The sequence below is a fragment of the Aphelocoma coerulescens genome, chromosome 19 (genome assembly GCF_041296385.1).
Source record: "Aphelocoma coerulescens isolate FSJ_1873_10779 chromosome 19, UR_Acoe_1.0, whole genome shotgun sequence".
In the NCBI taxonomy this organism is placed as follows: domain Eukaryota; kingdom Metazoa; phylum Chordata; class Aves; order Passeriformes; family Corvidae; genus Aphelocoma; species Aphelocoma coerulescens.
This window is the reverse complement of record NC_091032.1, coordinates 10,825,728-10,849,193: the sequence shown is the minus strand read 5'-3', so window position 1 is coordinate 10,849,193 and position 23,466 is coordinate 10,825,728. Positions and strand designations below refer to the sequence as shown.

The 23,466-nt window shown below is 54.7% G+C and overlaps 1 protein-coding gene across 1 annotated transcript in view; it reads right to left on the bottom strand.

Moving 5' to 3' along the window:
* RAP1GAP2 (RAP1 GTPase activating protein 2) overlaps positions 1–23,466 on the bottom strand; it is a 47,946-nt gene that overhangs the window by 18,163 nt on the left and 6,317 nt on the right. The window contains 6 exon segments of the mRNA XM_069033220.1: positions 405–508; positions 1,011–1,220; positions 1,529–1,561; positions 1,983–2,027; positions 2,273–2,308; positions 5,796–5,880. Of these exon segments, the coding sequence (XP_068889321.1) occupies positions 405–508; positions 1,011–1,220; positions 1,529–1,561; positions 1,983–2,027; positions 2,273–2,308; positions 5,796–5,880 (513 nt within the window).

Here is a 23,466-nt window from a genome sequence, read left to right as displayed (position 1 = left end):
GTTGGGCCTGGTTAGCGAGCAAAGGCTCAATTTGTCTTCTCATCTCTGCAGCTCTTAAAATATTCACAGTTTGGAGGGAGATGACACAATGGTTCAGACATGCTGGGTCCTGTCAGCTTATGGAGGGATGGCGAGAGAAGTGACTGGTGTTATCCCAGGGAGGATTAAACGTGCAGAGGTTTACATTCAGTTCCAGCGGGTTTAGCAACAGATCAAAGTCTCACATTCATTATCAGGTTTAGGCAGTCCCAGCACAGAAACACAAGGATGCTGCCACTGCCTCCCATCCCACCCAGACCCCCTCCACGTGCTGCCAGTCCAGCTTGAGCACTTGCTGTAGAAACAGAACCAGGGACTCCCAAAGAGAGAATATTTTGTTAAACAAAGCTTTTTTACTTCCATACCTGAGTATAACCCTTAAATATTCTGTGCCATCTGTCTCCTCACATTTAACAGAAAGGATCAGATTTCCAAGGCTGCTGGCTGTACAGTAAAAATTTAAATGATCCTAAAAATAGAAAACAGCATATTAACAGCCGGGAAGCCACTTGCCGATGGCAAGGACACTGCCTGGACACTCACCTGCCACCCCAACACCCTCCCATTACTCACACACTTGCACCCCCTCGCCAGGACCAGGGCTGTAAACCCTCTGCCCATGGACTTTAGCACCCAGGTCTCGGTGTGTTCAGAGGGCCAAAGAGGATTACAGGGCTGTGAGCAAGAGGGCAGGGGCTGCCATGCAGGCCCCCGTGCATGGCATGAGCCCTGGATCCCCAGGGACAGAAGGCTCAGAGCCGATGTCCCCACTGGTGTCACAGGAGACCTGTGGCTGTGGGACTGGGGCAAAGGCTGCACGTCTGGCCTTCATTGCCACACTGGGAACCCACCAGCACCTCCATTCCTTGCAAAGAGGGAAATTGTAAAATTTGCACATTTTGCTCACAATTGGAGAGTTTTTCTTGGGCAAGGGTGTGCAACTTTGAGCCCCGTGGGGCGGAGGAACCCACCTTCCCCAGGAAATGCTTGCGGTAGGCTCTGGCCTCTCCCTTGCACTCCAGCTTGTAGCCGTAGGTGCTGGGGCTGAGGTTTTCCTCCTCCTCTTCGCAGATGCTGCTGTCAGATGAGGTGGGCGTGCCAAGGTTTTCTGGGTCTTCTATCCAGTACCCCCCAAACTGGGGCAGGATGATCAGCGGGTATGGGCTACCCTTCTCTAGGATCTGCAGAGACATGTGCCATGAGGGGTCAGGCAGGACAGGGGTGTGGATGTGGGATGCAGAGCTCATTGCCCCATGATTTGCCCTCCCTACTGCAGCAGACCCCAGCCCTGGTGCCAGGGAGGATGAGTCCAGCCCCTCTCTGAAACCTCTGTCACATAAGAGGGCACATGGTACTGAGGAAAAGCCAAAAACCACAAAGGTAGGGAGGGGGAACATGCTTTATGCAGCTCCTCCACCAATTCCCCCGCCATCAGCAATTCTGGAAACGTGTTCACCGGAGGGTGTTCAGGGGGGTTCAGGGCACCCACCTCATCGATGCTGGGGTATGGGATGTAGTCTTCCTGGAAAAAGGAACCAAAACACCATCAATGACCATCTGTTCCCCACCAGCTGTCCCTTAACACCCCAGCCCTGCACACCCAACCCAGGGAGTGCCTCCAGCACCTGCTGGTCCCTTGCAGGAAGGCGTCAACGCAGGCTAAGTCCTGCCTAAAGGGAGTTCCTCTATTGGTGCAACTTCCCAGCACTGTGGCAAACCCCAACCCTTTTGCACAGCTGGAAGCTGAAATGCACCAGTCTGGACATAAAGCTGGATTAGGGATTTACAGGCACCATGCTCCCATCTCTGCAATTCAATCAGTGCCTTGTTTTTAGATCTAAATCCTTTCCAGCCCTTTGAGTGACTATGACGATCACATTAAACCTCTGAGACGAGGGTGGGACACTTGAAGAGATCCCCTCAAGAAACAAAAATCAACCAACCTTGTGTTTTTGGCTTCCAGACTTCTGTTCTTCCAGTTTTGGTGCCTGTTTGGAACAAAATGAATGCATCAAATTATGTAGATGCTTTCACCAACACAGGGGGTCGGTCCACCAACACCAGGGTATTTTGCTACATGGAGATCACTCCAACCCAAGTGGCTGGAAGGTGGGGTCTGTTCCTGGGACAGGCCTCCCAGCACAGTAACGAAGGAGGTGCTGTGGGGCCTCTGCCCTCAGGGGCTCTGCTGGGGGAAACATCCCGCATTACTGGCATGCACACTGCTGCTCACCTGCATTTTTTCCAGCATTTCGAAGAATTCTGCCGACTGAAAAGAAAAGAAGGAAATCTCCTGTTCGATAAAAGCAGACACAAGGCAAGCCAGTCCAAGCCACATCATGGCAGAGACACTGGACTCCCACCCTGGAGCACTTGTCCTGCTCCCTGAATATGACCAGGCAGCTGTGACATCAGGAGCTGCCATCCAGCCCAACTCGGAGCTCAGCATCACTGCTGCAGCTCTCCTTGCCAGAAGCCCTCGACCCCACAAATGCCCAGCGTTGTGTGGAGTTTGATCAGGGGTCTTGAGTAATTTCTTTTCTTAACCACAGCAGCATTGGTGAAGCTGCTGCCAGTGGTGCTGGACTGCCCAGCGCAGGGTTAATCCCCACTTGCCAAAGGAACTGAAGAGATTACTGAGCTGCTCCAATTAGAAACCCTGTTTCTGCTGCCTGGCTCAAGGGCCAGGGCGCCCTGCCCAGCCCGTGCCGGGGACAGGACCCGCAGCCACCGCACACACAGGGGCCCTATACCCTCGGCGACACAGAGTGAGAGGGCTCAGGGACAAGACCCCCACCAGAGCGGGCACAGCCCACCATCGCCTCACCGGGAGAGCTGCCAAGACCACGCTGATCGCTCTCCCTCGGCGACGGGAACTCCAGGTAACCCTGTTCCCACCCTGATCTACCTGTGCTGCCCGGCAGAGCCCCGGTCCTGGCGGCAGCCTGTGCTCCGTGGAGCTGCTCTGAAGCTGCTCCCTTTAGCACAGCACCTGCAGAAGCTGGACTTGCTGGACAGTCCTGATCCCTCTCCCAGCTTTTCCTGCTGTCAGGTACACACAAATAAATTACCCAGCCAAACTACGGATGTAAATGCGGCACTCCCAGTAAGTGGCTTTTCTGGAGGAGTGGCGCACCCGCCTCGTCCCTTCTCCCAGCCCTCCTTTCCTCTCACCCAGGTTTGCTCCAGCCGCAGCTCCCAGCACACACCGAGGAGCGGCTGGGCCACGGCAGATGCTGCCAGCCCGGATGGAGAGTGAAAAGCAGGATCAGCAGCTCCCATCCTACTGCCTGTCGGAAACGGCTTGCGGGAGAGACATGCGTGATTTGGGGCAAAAAAAGGGGTCATGGTAACAAGGGGAAGGGCATGGGGGATGATTTTTAGTGAGCTCTTAGAATAGACTGAATTTCTCAAAACACAAAAAAATAGAGGAAAAAAACAGAGGAGGGGATGAAGAAATGAAAATCAAAGGACAAAGGAAAATCTGAGAGAGATTTTTTTTCCTTTAATACCTGTAGTGTGCAAAGGTCGGATTTACAGCATGAGCAGTCTATGGCTGCCAGCACAGGTGGGGCAGCTGTGGCTTGGACACAGCCCTGGCTGTGTTTCCAGCTTTAGACTATGCCTGGTCCTTACCCACTTACTCCCTGCAGGAATCAAAAAGAACCCCAGGCTCAGACAGCTCTATGCCCACAGTTGGACACTCATTAAAAAGTCTTTTCCTCAGTTTGAGATTATCTGTTTATCTCCAGATACAAATGGTCTTGGATAGTTTCAGGTCCTGCTCTACCAGCAGCCAGAGCCAAGACCTGACCCCACCATGGCATGGGACCCACCTGATACAGCGAGTCCCACAGAAAATGCCCACACGTACTGAACAAAGCATGCAGCAGCCTGAGCCCTTCAGAGGGTTGTGCACAGAGACAGCTTTACTGGGCCACAAACATTCTGGTAATTACAGTATGTGTATAATGACACCTTCGTGGCACTGGCAGAAAGTCGTGTCACCCACCAAGGGCACGGCCAGCAAGAGGGGTGACAGTCACTTCATGGGTGCTCTGGCTTTTGCTCCAAGCCAAACCTGCACTGGCATCTGCATCAGGGTACGCCACCAAAGGCAGCCCAGAGCGGGCAGCACTGCCCTGCCATCTCTGCAGGACAAACCTTGTCCTGGGCAGTGTGTCTGGTGGCCGGTCTCCATGGACAGGGAGCACTTGGAGAAGTTTCAGCGTAAGTGCCTGCTTCAGAGGTTTACAAAGGAAGTGACCAGAAAGAAAACCCTGCACCAGGCGGGAGCTGCCACAAATGGAGGGCAGCGAGCAGAGCTGTGCCAGCGCCCCTCCGCAGCACTCTTCTCCACATGTCACAGCACTCACCAGCAAGCCCCAGAAGAAATCCATTACCTCCTTGGCATCACTCCCCACCTGCATCAGCCACACAGCCAGAACTCCTCACAGGCACCCAGCAAGAGCAGCTGAGCACCAGCCTAGCCATCCCTGCCCAGCCCCACACCTCCCTTCGTCAATGTTTCCTCAAGCCAGAAGCACAGCAGGACAGCTGTCTTGTTATTTCAAAGGGTGGCTCCCCTGGGAGGCAAAGTGTCCCGAACAGGTTGGGCAGGAAGCAGGTGAGGGTTTGCAGGGGACAGGCCTGCTGGGATGCACAGCTCCACAGGCAAGATGTAAAGCCTCACGACAGGATGTCCGGCCCCATGGCAGGACTCATGCCCCTGCAGTGGGGTGCACCGTGCCCCTCAGGTGGGAACTCTCCTGAGAGAGCTGCAGCAGAAACTGGGTGCTGGGCAGGAGATAGAAAATCACTCTCCAGCTGGAAATCTGTATGCACAAAAAAGCCACAGCCCTTCCAAAGAAGCTGAACAAATCCCAATTGTAAATCCTCCTGGAGTCATGCTCAGGACACCCAAGCTGCTGGCTCAGGAGCTGCAGAACGGGCACGAGCACCAAGAGGGCCTTCCTGTCCCAGCAGTGTCAGGGGGAGGCAGGACACGTCTCCCTTGGCCAGAACACCTGCACAGCTCTGACGAAGCACAGGCCAGGGACTTGCTCCCGTGTCTGTTCCAATGCCCGTGCCTGATCCCTGACATCCCCTGTCCCAGGCAGCTCGAAGTTCATCTCTTCAATGTCAGCAGATACATCCCAGCCTCTACCTGTCCCAAGCCGATGGCAGCAATATCAAAGTGGCAGTGGGGCCACTGGGAACCTCCAAACAAGGAAACACAAACAAATCCAGAGGCTCACAGGCAAATTCCAGCCTGGAAGATGCATGGATTTAGTTTCGTTTGGCACCTCTGGAGTTGCCCATGCCTGGCACAGCGTGGCAGTGGCCAAGTTTCCCTGGCAGGAGGGAACAGTGGGTCAGCCCCTGCATCAGTGCCCACCTGCCAGGGACACAGTGTCTGCCTCATGCTGACACAGAGCCACCTGCCACGGTGCTGGAGGAGGGTTACTGGAAGGAAAGCAGCACTGGGACTCAGCACCCTGCTTGGCATCACTGCTCGCGATTGCATAATGTGAGTGCCAGCGCGGGACAGGCCGCCGGCACGCAGGCCCCGCCACCGCGGATGGAGAGATGGATGGCATTGGAACAGGCTGCCAGCTGAATTCCAGAAACCACCTCCTGCTGCTCCTGTGGGAACAGCCCTGATCCGTGCAGCCGCTGCGTTGGAAGTGCCGCTCCCCACCAACTTGGCTTTCCAAACCCGGGGCCTTGGCCCGGCCCAGTGCCCGCACACTCACCTTCATGGTCGGCGGGGCCGTGAGGGGGGGTGACAGGGGCCGCTCCGGGACGGTCACATCCGTGCTGTTCAGCAACTCCTGCTTCCTGGAAAACCAAACACAGGCATGTCAGCTCCCCCCGCCCGAGCCAGCACACGAGGCAGGAGATGAGGGTTATCTCCCTTGGCAAAGCCGTGGCGTGCAGCTGCCTGTACAGTAATATCTGGAATCTGAGAAAAAAACCAACAGACAGTGTGAGAAGGTGATAAAAGTCATCAGAAGAGCCCGTGCCCAGTGTGGGCTGCGAGTCCTCATGTGTGGTGTTGGTGCTGCAGGGACGGCAAGGCTGGGTTCCTATGACAGCCCATCCCCATGGGTCCCCTCCCTCTGGCATCCTCCTCACCAGAGCAGGACCTGCGGCTGAGCAGCCTTCTGGCAGCAAAGGAGGCTCGGGAACACCCAGGGACACCCCAGCATGGGTCTGGAGTGACCCAGCCAAGGGCCCCTTTGCCAACACAGCACCTGGCACAGGCACTGGATTTAGAAGTACCAAGAGCCATCATGAAGATGCAAGGCCCCAGGAAAGCAGAAAGCAGCCCCTGTGCCACGGAGCTGCCAAGACAGCCCCCCACAAAAGTCCCCTAAGCTTTGGAAAAGTACGGCCTCAGCCCTCCACTGAACAAAATTCCCATCCCTCTCGCCCGGCGGTTCCCGGGCAGGCAGCCATGCCGTCACGCAGCGGCACTGCCAGATGCTCCTCCGGGAGTCAGAAAATCTGAGATTTAATTTAGTTTCCTCTTGTCCCTGCCAGGTTAGTCCTGCAGAAACCGGGCCAAAATGTCCAACTGTTTATCTCACCGTAACGAGGTTTGGTTCCCATGGCAGCGCGCCCCGGGATGGCTCCACACAGCGCAGCGTGCAGGCAACGGGCACCGATGCCGCCGGGGCCCTCTCCAGAACACAGCTCCTGCTAGAGGGGGCACACTGACCTCTGGAAACACCTGCCCTCACCACAGCCCCACCACCCTGCTCTCCCACCCGTGCTGCCCCCTCCTCCCAAGCCCCAGTATTTGTGACAGCAGGTGACAATCACTTGCCGGTCATGGGCAAGCTCGGTGCCTGCAGCCCCTCCTCAGCAGGACCTGTGCCATGGAGATGCTGAGGGGATGAAGTGGGAGGCACCAAGGAGACAGCGGGGGGGCAGCAGGGAGGCTGGGAAGGGAAAGTGGGACCAGAAGCATCATCCCACTCACAGCCAGGGGAGGCACAGCACCACCTGGGCTGTGCCAGCAACATGGATGTAGCCAGAGGCATTGGGGGAAATACCCATTGCATTGTGTCCAAAAATGAATCCAGACCAAGAACTGACATTTCACATTACATTAAACCAAAATAAATCTCTCTTTTTCATATCAGAGCAAGGTTAAATTTACATTGTTACACCTCATTTGAGCTCCTGGTATCTTCCAGTTTTTTCAATGCAAGAAATGAATTGGAGCAATGTGAGGCAATAGCAGAATTCCTGTACTGCCCACCCATACCGTTTATCAAGCTCCTTCCCTCTCTACTCCCCACAACCTCACCATGTCTCTACTACTCAAAAATGCCGAGGATGACAGATTTTCCTTGTTTGCTCTTTGACTTTCTAGGACACTAAAGCACAGCCTGATCTGGAGCAAACTACTCATCCTCTGCTCTCCTTGCTTTGAACCCTGAGCTCTGCCTGATTGCACTCAGCTGCACAGTGGCCTCAAAGGCATAAAACAGATACGACTTTGAAAAGATTAAAGTTACAGGGATGCGCACAAATAATTTGATTTGATCTGGGATTTGTAGTGGGTTGCCATAGCATCATATTCTAAGTATTATAAAATCACCCAACTTAACAACATGTTCCTCTGTCACATGCTGGCTGCTTCTTTGGGGCCAAACTGCTGGAACTGCTCCTGCAGTTCCGGGAGAGCAAAACAAGCCCATCCCCAACGACTGCTTGGAACGGGTCTCTGCATTGGGAATCTGTTATGTTGAAGTCCAGCCACAGACGCCAATGATTCAGTTCACCATCAGTGCTGGGGTCAAGGGCCAGTGGCCCATTTCCCAAACTGATGACCCTCAAGTGATGATAAATGAACCATGAGGCAGATTAGCACATCTTTGTCTGTGCACTGGGGTGCAGCCCTCAGGGATTCCCCTGAAGCGACCCCAGAGCCTGCGGGGGCTCACAGCAGCCCCACACCATGACCCAGTCCCCAGCTGACACTGACGGTACAAGTCTCTGCAGAGCCTAAAGCACAGCAGAGGTGGCAGTGCCCACACCAGTGAGGATGGGCGCTGGGGATGCTGGGCAGCTCCCCACGTACTCGCCTCTCCCTGGCACCACAGGAGTCGCGCGGCTCCAGCACCAACAACGTAACCAAAGGTCCCAGTGCTGTGTTTGTTTCCTGAGGGGGCATCCGGCAGGTGCCAGGGGGGTCTGTCTGCCCCCAATGTCTGTGTGCCCACCCTGGCCACGGCTACAGCCAGGCACCAGCGCACAGAATGGGCCAGAGCATCCTCCGGAGCCACGTGGCCAGACACCAGCCTCTCCAGAAGGAAACACGGGCATCACTTTTGTAATTTTATTTTGTTGTTTTTCTCATTAGGCAAATTAAGAGAGAAGGAAAAGAGAGAATTAGAATCCTGCATACTTAGTAAATCTAATTAAGGAAATACCTTAATGTGGTTATGGCAGGGCCGACTGCAGCGTTTCTGAACGGAGACTGAGATCACCCCTGCCATCCCAGCCCCCTCCTGGGACTGTGCTCAGGGGCACCTGTTGCCAGCTCCCAGGAAGGCAGAGCCCGCCAAGTAAGAGCTGGTCTCCTGGCTCCTTCCAAAGGAGGAGAAAATGGGGATTTTTCCCCCCATTTTGGGTACATGGGCACTGGTGAGCTCCCAACACAGCAAGGGCAGGTGAAGTCTTTCTCTTTAAAGCATCCCTGATCACAATCCTAAAGTACCTTCAAATACATATCCTGCATTTGGTAAACCCCACCAACATATTGAAATTCTGATTAAAAAGTCCTGTTCAGTACAGAGCCAAGGCTGCCTGGACCCCCCGATTGTTCCCATCTGGACCCTGACTCCAAATGCACACTTATCTCATGCTCTCTCAACCCAAAGCCTAATGAAAAACCCCTAATGCATCGCACCTCTTCATTTTCTCCATCTGATTTATTTCCCAGACAGGCTCTAAGTCAACACAGTACATTCAGATAAATCACAGCTGGGGAGGGGAGATGTCAACATATTACCTGAAATGGTGAAGTGCTCCACAACACGTGGTTGGCTCTACATCTGTCACCATGAGCAAATGAGATAGGAGCATCCCAGGTTACCCATATGCCTATGCTTAATTCCACAGATCAAACCTGGCCTAAGGAGGCACCAAACTCCTGCAGCAACAAGTTCTGCCTGTCAGATGCTGCATCCCTGAGAAGGTCAGCAATGACTCTCCTGTAAATTAACAGCCTCTATTTTTGGACTCATCATTTTTTATCCTTGATGGGCATCACCTTGCCAGCTGCTTCCTTTTTAGTTTATTTAATATGCCATGCCCAGTCTCATAAGTTTTCAGAGGGGACTGTGCTTCCATATCACTTTCCATCCTCCCCCTGCCCGGGCTCAGCCCTGTCCATGGCGGGTGGTGGGAGCAGGGCACAGGCTGCTCGTCCTCCCTCTGGGGGGGCTCCTCTCCATCCCCCGCACAGCTGGGTCTGACCGCTGGCTCCAGGGACACAAGCACCTGCTGACACACCAGGCAGAGCAGCAGTGGCCAGGAGCCCTTGGCAGCTGCTCACAAGTTGCAAAAAAAAAAAACCTCAACCAAAAGTGTGGGTTTTTTGCAACACAGACAAGGGTACCTTGCTGTGAGTTTACACCTGGAAATCTGCAGTGAGTGCCTGAATGAAGCACCTTGCCCTGACTTTGAGCAGCTCTCCACCCAATCCCAGGATGCCAGGCAAGCAAGATCTCGCTGCATCATCACTCATCCCAGGGAGGACATCAGCAGAGGACACGCACTGCTGCAGGCTCCCACTGATGTCAGACAGCCGTGGGGCTCCAGAATCCCCCCCAGACATGGGGTCCAGCCCAGGAATTCAGCACTGCAGAGCTTCCAGACTCCTGGGCAGAGCCCCTGCCATGGAACATCTTCCCTAAAAACTGATTTACCTTGTTACCTCCTGGCTCAGCCTAGCCCTATCCAGCAGTGTTACCCTTCTCACATCAAAGCCTGAGACAGCAAAAAAAAAAGTGCAGCATTTTCTCATCTACATTTCTTGCAATAAATTACGTATTTGCAAACTGCCAGCCTGCACCTGCACACACACAGCGTCCCCGACGCACTGTCCTCGGAGCGGGATCGCAGCCCTGCTCAGAGCAAGGTGACATTTAACTGCCAGTGGGGTTGGCTCTAATTCCCCCTCTGAACAGGGAATAACCATTGTTGAACAGTTCAGAGCGTCCCGCACTTGAGCAGGCAGGATCCCAGCTGCCTGCGCTGGCCGTGGGGTCCCTGCTGTGCCACACATTGCCCATCCTGCTTGGGGAGGGGAGGCCAGCGAGAAGCTGACTCCTGCTTTGCCTGCACCTCTACAGATGCTGGAATCTTTCCAACTGGCCAAGGGCTTTCCACTGGGCCAGGCCAGGACAGTGAGGCTCGATATGCAAGTAATGGTGAGAAGAAGTTTTTATCTTTTACAAAATGTGCTGCCTGCTCTCCCTTGCAGGAACAGAGAAAGTGGTAATTTCCTGCAGATCTGGGTAAATCAGCCAAGGCACTTGCAGACATTTTCAGACCAGAAGGCTTGTCTGATCCTATTCCTGCCAAACCCGAGCCAGGAGCCTCGGGCAGCCGTTTCTGAGCTGATTCAATAATTTGCAAATTGCAGAGAACAGCTCCCAGAAACCTGTATCCCCAAAGGCCACGGGACTGATGCCAAAGGGCAAGGGGAGGCTGTGAGTGGAGAGGTGCCCCACACCAAGGCACCCACCCACCAGCTCTCCCCTGTGAGAGGAGAGCCACCACAGCATCACCTCACTTGCATGTGGGACATTCAGGAAAATTCATTTTGATAGAAATACAGTTCCAAATGCCAGGCTTTCAGAGCAAAACAGGAGCAAGGAGGAACCCCCAGCAGCAGCCACCCCCCAGGCCTCCCCGCTCCTCCGCTCCAGCTCAAGTGCGCAGGGGAGGCACAGGTGAGAAGGCTGCAGGTGGAGGGGCAGGTAAGCATCACCCAGCTCTGCAAGGGAGCCTGCTGTGTTACACTGCACTTTGCTGGGTTGCTAACAAGGAAGGGACATGGGCCACCATAGACTCTGCAGCTGCCACTGATCTTGCCAGGCTTGCATATGGCTCATAGAAAGCAAAATTCAATTGCAAATGCAGAACAAAGACCGAATGTAGGAGGGAAAAAAGCAAATAGGAGCAGGTGGAGGAACAGAGTCCCTTTTGACGATGCCGCTAGCAGTCCCTTCCTTTTCCTGCAGATTATGTCACTTTGATGGCCCTGGCAGCTTGCATAAGATGAAACAACCACCGTAAAGCACTGCTTGAATTCTTGCAATCACTCCCATGGAGGCTCCTCAGTCCACGGCAGACAGAAAAAAACCTCCTCAGGGTCTTGTTCTCCCCTTGAGCTGTCTGTGTGACTCTTGTTGTACTCAGTAAACCCCGCAGCAAGAGGCACACTGAGACGTTTTGTGCACAACAAGATGCTGGGGAAAAAAATAAAACCAGACTCACACATCACGGGGCAGATTCCTGTGCAAGTTCAGAGCCAGTTTTTTTCTAAGCACTCCAGTGTCATGCTGGACTCACTTATAGAAACCTGGTACCTGGGGGACAGAAAACTCTTTGGCAAAGTCTTGCTTGGTGTGACTAGTGAAGCACTCCCTGCCCTTGAGGCAAATGCAGGATTGGCCAATGAGTTTCAGTGGTTACAACATCCAGAGGATCACCTGGGCCCCCACCAGCATCCCTCTGCACTCGGATAGTTCCCACACATGGGGGGTCCTCTACCACACGTGAAAGCAGGAGAAGAGACTTCAGGTCACCCCCCCCAGCCAGCCAGCCCCTCCAACACTCGCTAGCCAGTATCTGAAGCTCATGGTCCAAGGGCAGAGCTATGGCTGGAATGGGTCTTGGCTGAACAAGACAAAACCCAAGGAGCAACAGCAGGGGCAGGAACAGCCAAGCCCACCTGGGAGCCCCAGTTCAGACCCCACATCCGGCATTCCAGCCAGGGAGTGTGGTACAGGGCACCCAGCCATGGCTCAGCTCAGGTGAGCATCCGTTACTGCTGCTCATTCGGGACCTGGGGGCTGGTTTTTCCAACTGTTCCACTTTGATGATCTACCTAATACCCCAGCAAGGGAGAAGAAAATATCCCAAAACAACAACAGTGACATATGAACTCCCCAGGAACGCCAGTGTTCAGTCTTTAGCGCATCACTGAAATCCTGCTCTCAATGGCACCAGCTGTCCAAGGCAAAGCCCCTATGCCAGCAGCACCGAAAAATGGGGTACAAACCCACAATCCACAACTGGTGGTGGACAAAAAGCTTCATCCTCAGTCACCTCACTCTGATTTTTTCATGCTTACAGATTAGGGAGTGGGAGAATATTTTACAATAAAGATTCCAAATAACCAATTCTTCATTCGAGCTTGGTACAAAGTCACAAACTGAACCAAGAAAAAAGAAACGAAAAACCCTTCAGTCTGCAGCAGTGCCCATATTCCTTCCACCCTGAACCAGAGGTACACACACTGTGAGGTTTGGGTGCATATTTCTGAATATTTTTAACACCGAAGTTGCCAGAGCAGCAGAGTTCTGGAGGAGAAAACTCCCTGCCCGGGGCAGCCCGCATAGATCAGCGCGGGGTCAACCTCTGAAGACAAGAGCAACTCCCGTGCGGAGCGGGGGGAGCGGCGCCCGCGGAGCAGATGCCAGCTCGCACAGCACTGCAAACAGGCCATTTCCTACGGCACAAAGTTGAACACCAAGTACAGCCCATGGTTTCGGCAATGAAAGATGAAACCATTTGTCAGCTGTTCCCGGCGCAGACAAAGCTGCGGAGCCAAGTTACAGCGGTTCTGCCTGCACGGGAGCCCGAGGGGGCCCTGAGAATCGCGCTGGTCCCGCCGGCTCTGCAGCAGCGGCGGCGTCGGGGCTCACCTGGCCCGGGGAGCGCGGCCCCTGCACACACGGGCACCGACACGCGCTCTGAGCGGTCGCGGCTACTCCGGTGCCCGGCTCCCGGCACCGCTGCCAGCGCACAGCGCCCAGCGCAAGCGGGTCACGGTTATGCCGGTGCCTGCTGCCTGGTCCCCGGTACCGCTGCCGGCACACAGCGCGCACCGCGAGCGGGTCACGATTATCCCGGTGCCTATTTTCCAGCTCCCGGTACCGCCGCCGGCACCCTCCGCCCAGTAATTCCATCCGCCGCTCCCGCCGTTGGCCCCGAGTCCCCCCGCAGCCCCCGGGCTCTGCCCGGCCGACGGTACCGAGCGCTACCCGGCTCCCCGCGGCGTCACCTTCTCTCGCTGCTCTGCCGGGAGCGATGCAGGAGCCCGATCAGCACCACGGCCGCCCGCACCCCTGCGCGCCGGGACCGCGTCCTGCCGCTCGCCCGGGACATCGCCGCTGCCGCCGCCACCGAGCGCCGGCACCGGCGGGGGCGGCGGCGCGTCCACGGCCGCGACCGCCCCCGCCCCGCGCCGCCCCGCGCGCGCCCCGCGCGCTCCCCGCGCCGCCGGTAACGAGCGCGGGGCCGGTAACGGAGTCCCGCGGGAGCGGCCGCGGAATGGCGGCAGCTCTGCCCCCCTTCCCCTCCGGCCGAGGGAGCGTGGGTGTGTCCGCAGACCCCCCGAACACCCCCGGGCCGACTCTGCGGGCGGGCGGGGCTCTGAGCACGTCAAGGGCCCGGGGACCCGACTGTCCGCGGCAGAGCGCCCGGGTCACCCCGGTACGGACGCTTTCCCGGCAGCCACGGCCCGGGCTCCTTGAGGGGCGAAGTGCCAGCACAGACCCTTCAACCCCGCAGAGGGAGGACTCGCTCCTGCCCCACAGACCGGTTCCTTACCGCAGCAAACCCCCGCGGGACCTCCCAGCTGGTCCCAGCCTGGCCCTGCCATCCCTCTGCCAGGCCCGAGCATCCCTCCCCCCTGAGCCCAGGCTGCAGCAGCGGGACAGCACGGGGCCTCGAGCCTGTCCCTCACAGCGGGAGCTGACACACAGCTCCCTCCAGGAAATAAGAGTACTTTATTAGGTAAACTGTAAATTATCTACTTCTCACCTCAGCACCTTTCCCTGGAAATCCTTGTTGCCGTGGTGATAAAACACCCAGGTCCCTGTGCCCCCCTTATCTCACCTTTCTCCTCTGCCAGTTTAATTTTCACAGGAATTAGACAAAGGACAAGCTACAGCACTTTGAGCAACTTCCTGGTCCGAAGGATGAAAGCACCATCCATGCTGCCTGCAGGTGTGGGAACATATATAAGAACATCCACCCAGCACAGGACAGGACACCGGCATCTGCCCACAGCCTACTGGTTCTCTGTATCCCTGTAGGCATTAGGAACAGTCGAAACAATCCTCCTGCATCTGGTCAAGCCCCCTGCCCTGGGTGGGTTTAACCAGCCTGACCTTAGAGCAGGGAGGACAGAACCCCTCTGGCAGTGGGTTGCAGGGCCCCTGGAGCAGCTGCTCCACAAAGTGTCACAGCCAGGTCAGGGTTTTGGGGGAACCCTGCCACAAACAGGAATCTGCTGGGGGGGCACACACAGGCTGCAGGCAACCACATGCACCGTGCACTCAAGTGGGACCTGAGCAACTCCCAGGGAAAGATGGAGAGAAAGGCCCCCTGCTCCCCAGCCACAGAGCAAGAGCCCAGCATGGAACAAGAGCTGCCTGGAAACCCCCAGCTGGGGCAGTCAATCATTAACAATGCATGGGGCTCCCCTGGCAAAGTCTGTAATAAATGTGTTTGCTCAGGAGAAACAGCTTGCAGAGGCCACAGACCACATCTGGCAGGGAACAGCTACTCCTGCAGCCTCGTCCTGCCTGTCACCCTCCTGCTTCACCCACTTCCCCTGCCTGTCACCCTCTTGTCTACCATCCTTAAGGAAATCAACATAATCTCAGTTCTGGCCTTCTCTATCTAAATGTTTCAGCAGAATCTCTAATCAGATGGATTCTTTAAATTCAACAACAACAAAACCCCTATCATTGCTGTAATCTCTTTCTGTATCCTACTGTAAGTCAGATAAAACCAGGCGTGATGTTACTTTTGTCAACACACCACATGAATTCACCCCAGATGAACCAGACAGCGTTTCAGTGTCACCACAGCACCCATCCCGACCTACACCGTGCACATGGATCACTCCAGAGAGTCAAGACCCAAACTTAAACCCAAGATCAGTAATTTTGTATTTCGCCAGATCTCGAGGTCCATGGGGAGACTGAGGCAGCAGCAAATCCAGCAGACAAGTGTCAAGGTACCCATTTCCCCACAGGAGAAAGCCCAACTCATTCTCCAAAAATACTGAAATGCATTTGTGCCTCCTCAAAACATCAGATGATGCCAAACTCTGAATGGTAGTGAGTGAACGTAAGTGGGTAAGAGGAATTAATCCTGCAAAACCTGGGTGCTACCTGCACTGCCAAGTCTTTCAATAAAGTTTTTGGTGGATCAACAGATCTCTTCCTGCAGAAAATACCTGTCTGCTTTCCTTCAAGCTGAAGCTATGAGTCTGGCAAATTTCTCAGGCATAGGAAACAAACAAACAAACAAAAAAAAAAAAAAAAGAGGAGAAAGAGAATGAAATTAGATCCTGTTTCTGTACCAAATTACACTAATTCTCCAGCACCTCAGTAGTTTCCAGTTAATGGAGGGGGAGGGGAGTTAATTTTAAATCTTTTACCTCTCGCATTAAACAGGCAGATTCGAATTTCATTGAGTCTCATTCTCTGGAGACATTTTCCACATCTCCCCTCCCCTTTTCCAGACAAGTTAAGTATTAATCTCCTCTTGGTTTATGCTGAAGTGGCTTTGTATTGATTTTTAAAGATGTTCAATTCTCTCCTATTTGGAAATAAACCAACACTTTGAGCAGAAACTCAGTCAGGTTCCCTCTCCACCCAAACATGGCCCAGTCCACAATGGAAGTAACTGCTTCTGGACTCATTGCAGCTGATTTGTAATTTATAGGCTGAGGGCAAGATAATAGATGGTGAGGGGCTGGAGGGCTATGGATTCTCCTAGGAGGGCTGGATGCTCACACAGCTAAAAGAAACCAGGACCTCCTGCTCCGCAGGACATCACCTGTGGCTGTGTGGGGCCCTGCAGAACCTGCCCTGTATTTCTTAGGTTCTGCTGTCTGGTATCTGCTCCAGGATGGACCGGGGCAGGATGACAGGGATGCCTAGGGAGGCAAACAAGGTGGCAGGGCTGGTGCATCTGAAAGCTCCTGCCCCTGCCTGTCTTCCCCATGCTTTGCCCCCTCCAGCTCCATCCAACCTCCTGTTCCGGCAGTGATGCCACCAAAGCACCCATCGCCTTTGTGAATGTTTGCAATAGGGATGCACTGTCAGGGTCAGCACCCCCAGATGCTCTCCAGATGTCCCAAAGGGCATCTCCTAAGACAGAACGCTGCAGTTCGAGACTCCAAGTCTCCATCCTTCCTTTAAAACCTCATTCACTATCACCCCTTCAGTGACTAAATTACCTCCAGGGTAAGCAGTTGCCCCTGTTTTATGAAGAAATAAATATCTCTTGAAAAATGCCCTGACATTTTTGCTTCAGAGAAAGCAGTTGGCCAGGAACTAGGAAGCCCGAGGGGCTGAAGGGAGCACACGACAGGTCAGGACAATTACATGCCGTGATCAATACATCACCTGGAGGCCGTTTGGACACTCTGCTAAGAAAGAGGATCTGAAACCACCAGACTGGGACAAGACTATGCCCTTATCCCTAGGAGTGCTGAATCTGCCATGAATAAATGACACTGTTAATATTATTATGAAGCCATTAATTTATGTAGTAACTTTGGCTTTTGTATTGATGCTGCAATGGGATGAAACCCCCCACAGGTGAGCACCCATCAGTCTTCCTCAGCCACCTGCAGGGGCCTTTCCACCTGCAGAGGACCCAACCCCATGTTCACACCTGAGCTGCAAGCACAGCTGAGCCCAGCTCTAGTGACTCAGGGCCTCTCCGGCCAGAGCCGTGGTGCTGCCTCATCAGGCAGTGCAGGACATGTCCCTGTCACCCTCAGTGCCTCCCAAGGCAGGAGATATTTCTGGTTCCCTCACTTATGAGGGACAGCGCCAGAAATACATGAGCTATGCCAGGCATTTGCCACAGCCGGGCTGGAGGCACGGCCGGCCCATCCCTGCGGCACCGTGCCGGGGCTGCAGCAGCTGACGGGGAGCCCAGAGATCCACCCCGGGCCCGTCCCCACCACCTTGGGACCCTTCGCCACTGCCCCAGGCACTCACCCAGAGTCCCTCTGGGCACTGCTTCCCACCTGAGCACAGGCACCCGCACTGCCCAGGAGGGAGAGCTAGGATGGGGCAGCTGTGCCAGCACCAGGGACTGGGAGCCAGAGAGGAACAAAAGGAGACAATGCAACACGGCCCGAAACCCAAAAATAGTAACTGTTTCCCTGCAAAGGAGCAGTCACATCCCAATTTCCCTGGCATGGCAGAAACGGATTTGGGAGCTTGCAAACCAGGGAGAAAGCGATTACAGTATTTCAATTGGTGCTGCAGGAAGAGGATAAGAGGGCATCCACTTTTAGAGAAGTATCACAAGAAATAGGGCTTTAGATTACATTACATCCAGCCCCAAGTAATCTGATTAGAAATTTATTTTATGGCTTCAGTTAGAAAGACATGAAGGAAATCCCAGGAAAGCACAGAGCTAGCTCTTCCATGCAGGCAATGGGAGACAGAGCACAGTGAGATTATCTCCCCAGAAATGGTGCAAGACAGGTGTGACACGCCACCAGCCACCCCAACACCACATCAGTGCTGAGAGATTGGATCGATGTGTGCCAAGGCATGGGGCAGCCCCAGCTCCCCAGCTCCCACCCCACACGTTGGCAAGGCTCCCCCAGCACAGCAGTGCCCCAGCCCTGAGGGCTCCCTGTGCCCTGGCACTGTAGCTCTGGTACAGAGCAACAGGGTTGAAGTGCAAGAAAAGAGAAATTTACCTGCTGAGCTCAAGCAGGAGCACACAGGCTGCGGGCTTGCCCTGTCCAGAGCCCATCCCTGTGATAAGTGCAGCCAAGCATCGACCTTCTGCCTGTGGCCAAGGAGGGCTTGTGATGGTCCATCTCCCCAGCACAATTTCCAGCCCTCCCCAGCAATACGCAGGGACAGTGGTCAAAGCCACAATGAAAGAACAAAAACAAAAGAACTCTCGCTGCAGAAAGAAGCTGAGGTCAGGTGGGTCTTGTCACCCTCCCCTGGGCAGAGCGGATGCTGAGGAGCACGGCTAAGGAAGGTACTGGAAGCAGCTCCTCCCTGTGCAGCCCAGGCTGCCCCTGCTCGAAGGCACACAGCCTCCGGAGCATCCCAGTGAAATGGCCCGTGGCTGCAGCGTGTGCAGGTGATGCCAAGCACCACACGTGACAGACACACTCAACCAGACTAGCTCCAAAGGAGGTAAGGCCTGAGCCGTAGCCAGGCCAAGAACTTCAAGAAAGCCACCAAGGAGCAGTCACCCAAGAGCATCAGTGACAGGAGCCTGGAATGCTGACCATGCAATCAACACATGAATAGTGAGTGGTTTTCCAAGACTCATTTATCAAAGAACAAAGCAAGCTGTGGGTACAAGGAGTCTCTTGCACACCTCTCCCATCCGTTGTGTGCCATCTGGCTATGAGCCAAACACTATGCTGTCATTGGCAGCCCAAGTGAGTCACCTTTGGGCTCTCCCTGCCCAGCAGCAGTGGTTGTGTGGTGGCATTGGGGGCAGCATCAGCCGCAGCACAGCTGACACAGAACAAGGTAGTTGTGGCAACGACAGCAGCACAATTACATGGAAATTGTATTCCTGATAATTTGGGGTATTTCTCCCTGTGAACACAGGCCTCCTGAAGAGATGAGCTCCAAGATTTCAGCATCCAATTAAATTAGATCAAATCAACAGAGGAAATTAGTCTTTACAGCATGAACAGATCCTCTGAATTTCACTAGCAAATCAGTGAGCTAAATGTCACCATTCATCAGTAACATCACTAATAATGCCAGATTTGGAATGCACAGCCACTAACATGTGCCACTTGCCCAACGCTTCCACCACCACCAGCACCCTGCTCAGCCCCTGGTCCTTCCTCCACTGCCCATATAGAGCAAAGGCCATCCCTGAAGCCATTATGCCAATCAATCACTACTGGAATCCATCTGGGAAGCTCAGGATTAGGCCCAAACTTTAACCTCAATGGAGCAATGCCCTTCCTGAGGATGCTGCAAGGGATGTGGGAGAAGGGGGTGACCCTAGGCTGAGGTGGGGAGGAGCAGGGTGTGCCTGGGCAGGAGGCTCAGAAGGTACTGCTTGCTGAGCCCAGTGTTCCAGGGAGAGCTGCCCTTCATCCTGCACAGGTTCTTATTGGCCATGGGCAGGGGAATGCCAGGAGAGGTGCAGGGCCAGCAGCTGCAGGAGATGCTGACCCGTGTCTCCAAGCCCCACTGCTGGGGAAAGGCACCACTGCAGCCCCACCTCTGCAGCAGCCAGTCTCAGAATAAACATCCCAAAGCACTCAGTGACAGCACTGGATGCAGCACAGCGGCACCAGTCCCACACTGCACAGGCAAAACCCAGGCTCGCGTTTTGCTAACCCAGCCCCAGGGGCCGTGGCACTGAGGGGCAAGTGGGTGCTGTGCAGGGCTCCAGCATGGGCGGGCTGCCCCAGGCTGGGAGCAGGTCCTCGCCTGCGCAGAGCAAGCAGGAGAACTGGTGGCTGCAAAGGCAGGTCCTGGTGGCAATGCTGGACACACAGCTGGCTCCAGAGGGCTGCTCCTGCTCCAGAGAAGCGCTAATCCCATGTGCAGAGGAGCTCAGCCAAGTGGAGCGCGTGCCTGGGCCTCTCTAAGCCCCCTCCCCGGTGGCTCCACTGTCACTCTCTCCCCTGAGCCCCCGCTGCCGCAGTGGCACACCCGGCCCACCGCAGATGGAGCACCTTCTACCGCCAGAAACCCCCAAGGGACCACTGCCCCAGGGCTGCGCTCATCGGCGGTGGGCAGCAAAGGGGTCATGGAACAGGTCCCAGTGCCACAGGGGGTGGCAGCAGAGCAGCAGCGCCTGGGCCCCAGCCGCTCTCCCAGAGATGACACCGTCTCAATTACCCACCTCCCTCACACACCTTGTTTGATGTGAAAGCATTAAAAGACATATAATTTGTGGAGCTAAAACACAGGTATTATCTCTGACACATCCATACTCTACAGGGAACGTGCTGAAGTCAATCACATCCAGAGGTTTCTGTTGCTCTACAGCTTTTTCCTTGCCTCTTGCTCCAAATAACAAAAGATGGAAAATGAAGCAGCTTTTAGCTGCAGATCCACCATCTTCCTCTTCAAATCACTTCACACTGTGCAACCTCATCAATGATCAGGAACAAGAGACCCAGATCAGCTTGTCAGGGCATTAGAAAGCGGACTCTGCATTCTGAACTGGAAAGGATTAACACTATACTGCTTGTAGGAGAGAGGAGCTGTCGCGGTCCCTGGTCTGACACCAGTAACATTTGAGAGGAACGAGGCAGGGCAGTGCCTGAAAGGACTGACCTTTGAGACTTCACAGAGACTCAGAATATAGCTCTGACCTATTCAACTACCTGTCAAGCCTCTACACTGTCTCTTCCGGGTGGGAGCCTGAGATGAGCTATGTTTTCACAACAGGCTTTGGAAGATGTGAGTTCCTTGGATATTGTACGGGTCACTGAGTGCAAACCCAGCATCACAAGCCCCAATGGAAATAAAATAGCAGAGATGGAGAGGGCCATTTCCAGTCTAGGACCATGGCCCTGCGAGCACCAAGCCTTCCCATGGCACGGGAATGCCGCTGGGTGCCAGTGGCTGCCCATCCCTGCCAGACTGTGGGGCTTGCCGGCGCCGGCCGGCAGCAGGAGGCCAGGACCCTGCCAGCTTGCAGGAAAGGCAACAGCCGGCGGGAGCAGTACAGTAATTAACAAAATTATCATCAGGAACAAACCACAGGCTTTGGCAGAATGCCCGCACTGCCACGCCGGCACTGCCTACCCTGCTCCGGGCTCCTTGGCTTGGCAGAGATGGAGCTGCTCACGGTCCCCAAATCACACCCACGCTGGTGGCGAGTGGGCACATGTCCACAGCCGAGGAGAGGCCAGTGGGCACATGGCCAGGGCCGAGGGGAAGCCAGCAGCCACGCCGAGTGGGGCAAGAGTCCCTCCAGACCCTGACTGGGTGATCCCTGTGACTCTTGCAGACAGGGAGAGAACCCGCAGGCAGATGGTGCCTCCATCACCGCAGCCATCTTGGCTCCCTCCACCCATCACGACAATATTTGCTCTCAGAAGGTGGCTGTTCTCCGAACAACCGCCCTCCGACTGCAAACAGCCCCCAGCCTGACAGGCTATAAATATGGCAGGAGGAAAAACCAGCACAGTTTATTAGTTCTGAGACAGAGCTAAAAATAGACCCACGTGGGGCTGCTCAGTCCTCTGGGCAGATGTAATTGTGGATAATCTAGCTTTAAATAGGGGAAGGCTGTCTGACAGCAACAACAACATTTTAACATATGGACGGGGCGGCACTCACGAGGACGCGCCGCTGCGCCACCTCCAACGTCACCGCCAGGTCCCAGCCCACCTCTTCCGCTCCACAGCAGGGCTTTCTGCAGGAATAAACCCTCACATAAACCCAAATATCTACAGCAGGCCACTAAGAGGAAAGCATAGAGTCAACTACTGAGGGGGAGCGTGAACGGAGCCATTCCCCCACCCTGAAATCTTATATAGCTGAGGCTTACCAGATTAAATGGCTGAAACACTCCAACTCCTCAGAGCTGACAGCACCTTCCTCCTCCCGTGAAAGCTTTCTCTGTCCCAGGCAGGCTGTGAGACGTGCTGGGAGGATGCTGTGTGGGTGCAGGGCTGGGTGTGGGCAGGCGGCCAGGGCGATAACTGCCCTTCCACGAAGAGGGAAGCACTCCTGCCTGCTTGCCAGAGATAGCAGGGAGACGTTGGGACAGGCTGGATTTTGTAAATCTCCCACCAGTCCTCAGGCTGGCTGGGGAAGGACAGACCATGGCCCTGCCACCATCCCGGCAGGAAACTCAAGCAGCTGATGGCGAGCAGGGACAGCAGCAGCCACCACCCACAGCAGCAACAGGGACCTGTCACCATCCCTGGGCACACACCTGCAGTTCCCTGGCACTGCAAGGGGCTTTGTCCCAGCAGGAACCCAGCACAAGACCCGCTGCCAACACAAGGACTCATTTTGCTTGGCATGCCATGCCCAGCCATGACTCTGACCTGCCATGGCCCTGCACCGCTGGGTGCACAACTAACACCCATCCAGCACTGACCCATTGAGAGACGCAGCCTGGCCTCACTCTGACCCTCCAGCCCAGCACTGGTTTTAACTGAATTTAAAGTTTTCTGCAAGTCCAGGGCATTCCTTGCACCCTGGCCCTGCACGCTCAGTCCTTCCCAGTCATTTCTGCACCACAGACAGGATAACCATCCCCAGGCACACTGGTGAAAAGGGGTCACTGCCAGGGGTTCTGCCAGGCTCCAGAATTGGGATAACTATCCCAGGCATGTTGGCTGGTGGGGGTCATTGCTGGGGTTACACTGGGAAGGCTCCAGGCTCGGCAGCTATGGAGAGGAGCAGTTCCAAGGCACGGGAGATGGGAAGCCTCCCTGTGCGCTGCAGCTGGCTGCTTTGCAGTAGTTTTGACAGCATTTCCTTTGCATGTGCTTCTCTGGCTAAATATAATTGCAAAACATACATTTGCATGCAATTATCCATTTATGAAGTGCTAATAAGTCAAAGGAATTTACTTAGATGCAATCTGCTTGCCAGACCTTGTCCTCACAGAACCCAAGCACAAACCTCCAAGGTTAGTGCAATAGTCAGTGCAGCCATCTCCAAGACACTAAATCATTCCCACATCTTCCCATTAACTCAGCTCCAGCCCATCAAATATTAAAGAGCCTCAAGCCTGGACACAGCTCTTTTTACAAAGGTCGAGTAAGTCTTTCATCTTTTCCCACCTTCATCCTCCTGCTGCCATCGGCAGAGGAGCATCACATGCTCTTTCATGTGAGTTCTGACTGCACACACACTGACTCCCAGTAATTGCTGTACATGGCTCCTCCATTCCACAGAGACATGATAATTTTGGTTCTATTTCTGCTTTATAAGGCTAAAAGAAGAGGTGACTCTGCCTGAAGGAGGAGCTTTTTTTACTGGTTTTTTTTTGTTGTTGTTGTTTAATATTCTGTGGTTTCTCAGTACACCCCATCAATACCAATGAGCAAATAACCAGAGCACAAAGGCTGAGGAGCTGTCAGCAGGTAAAGGGCTGGTGAACCCCCCGTGGGACACCACCCTACCAGTTTGTTCCAGAGAGGAGGAGGAAGGGCCCCATGAA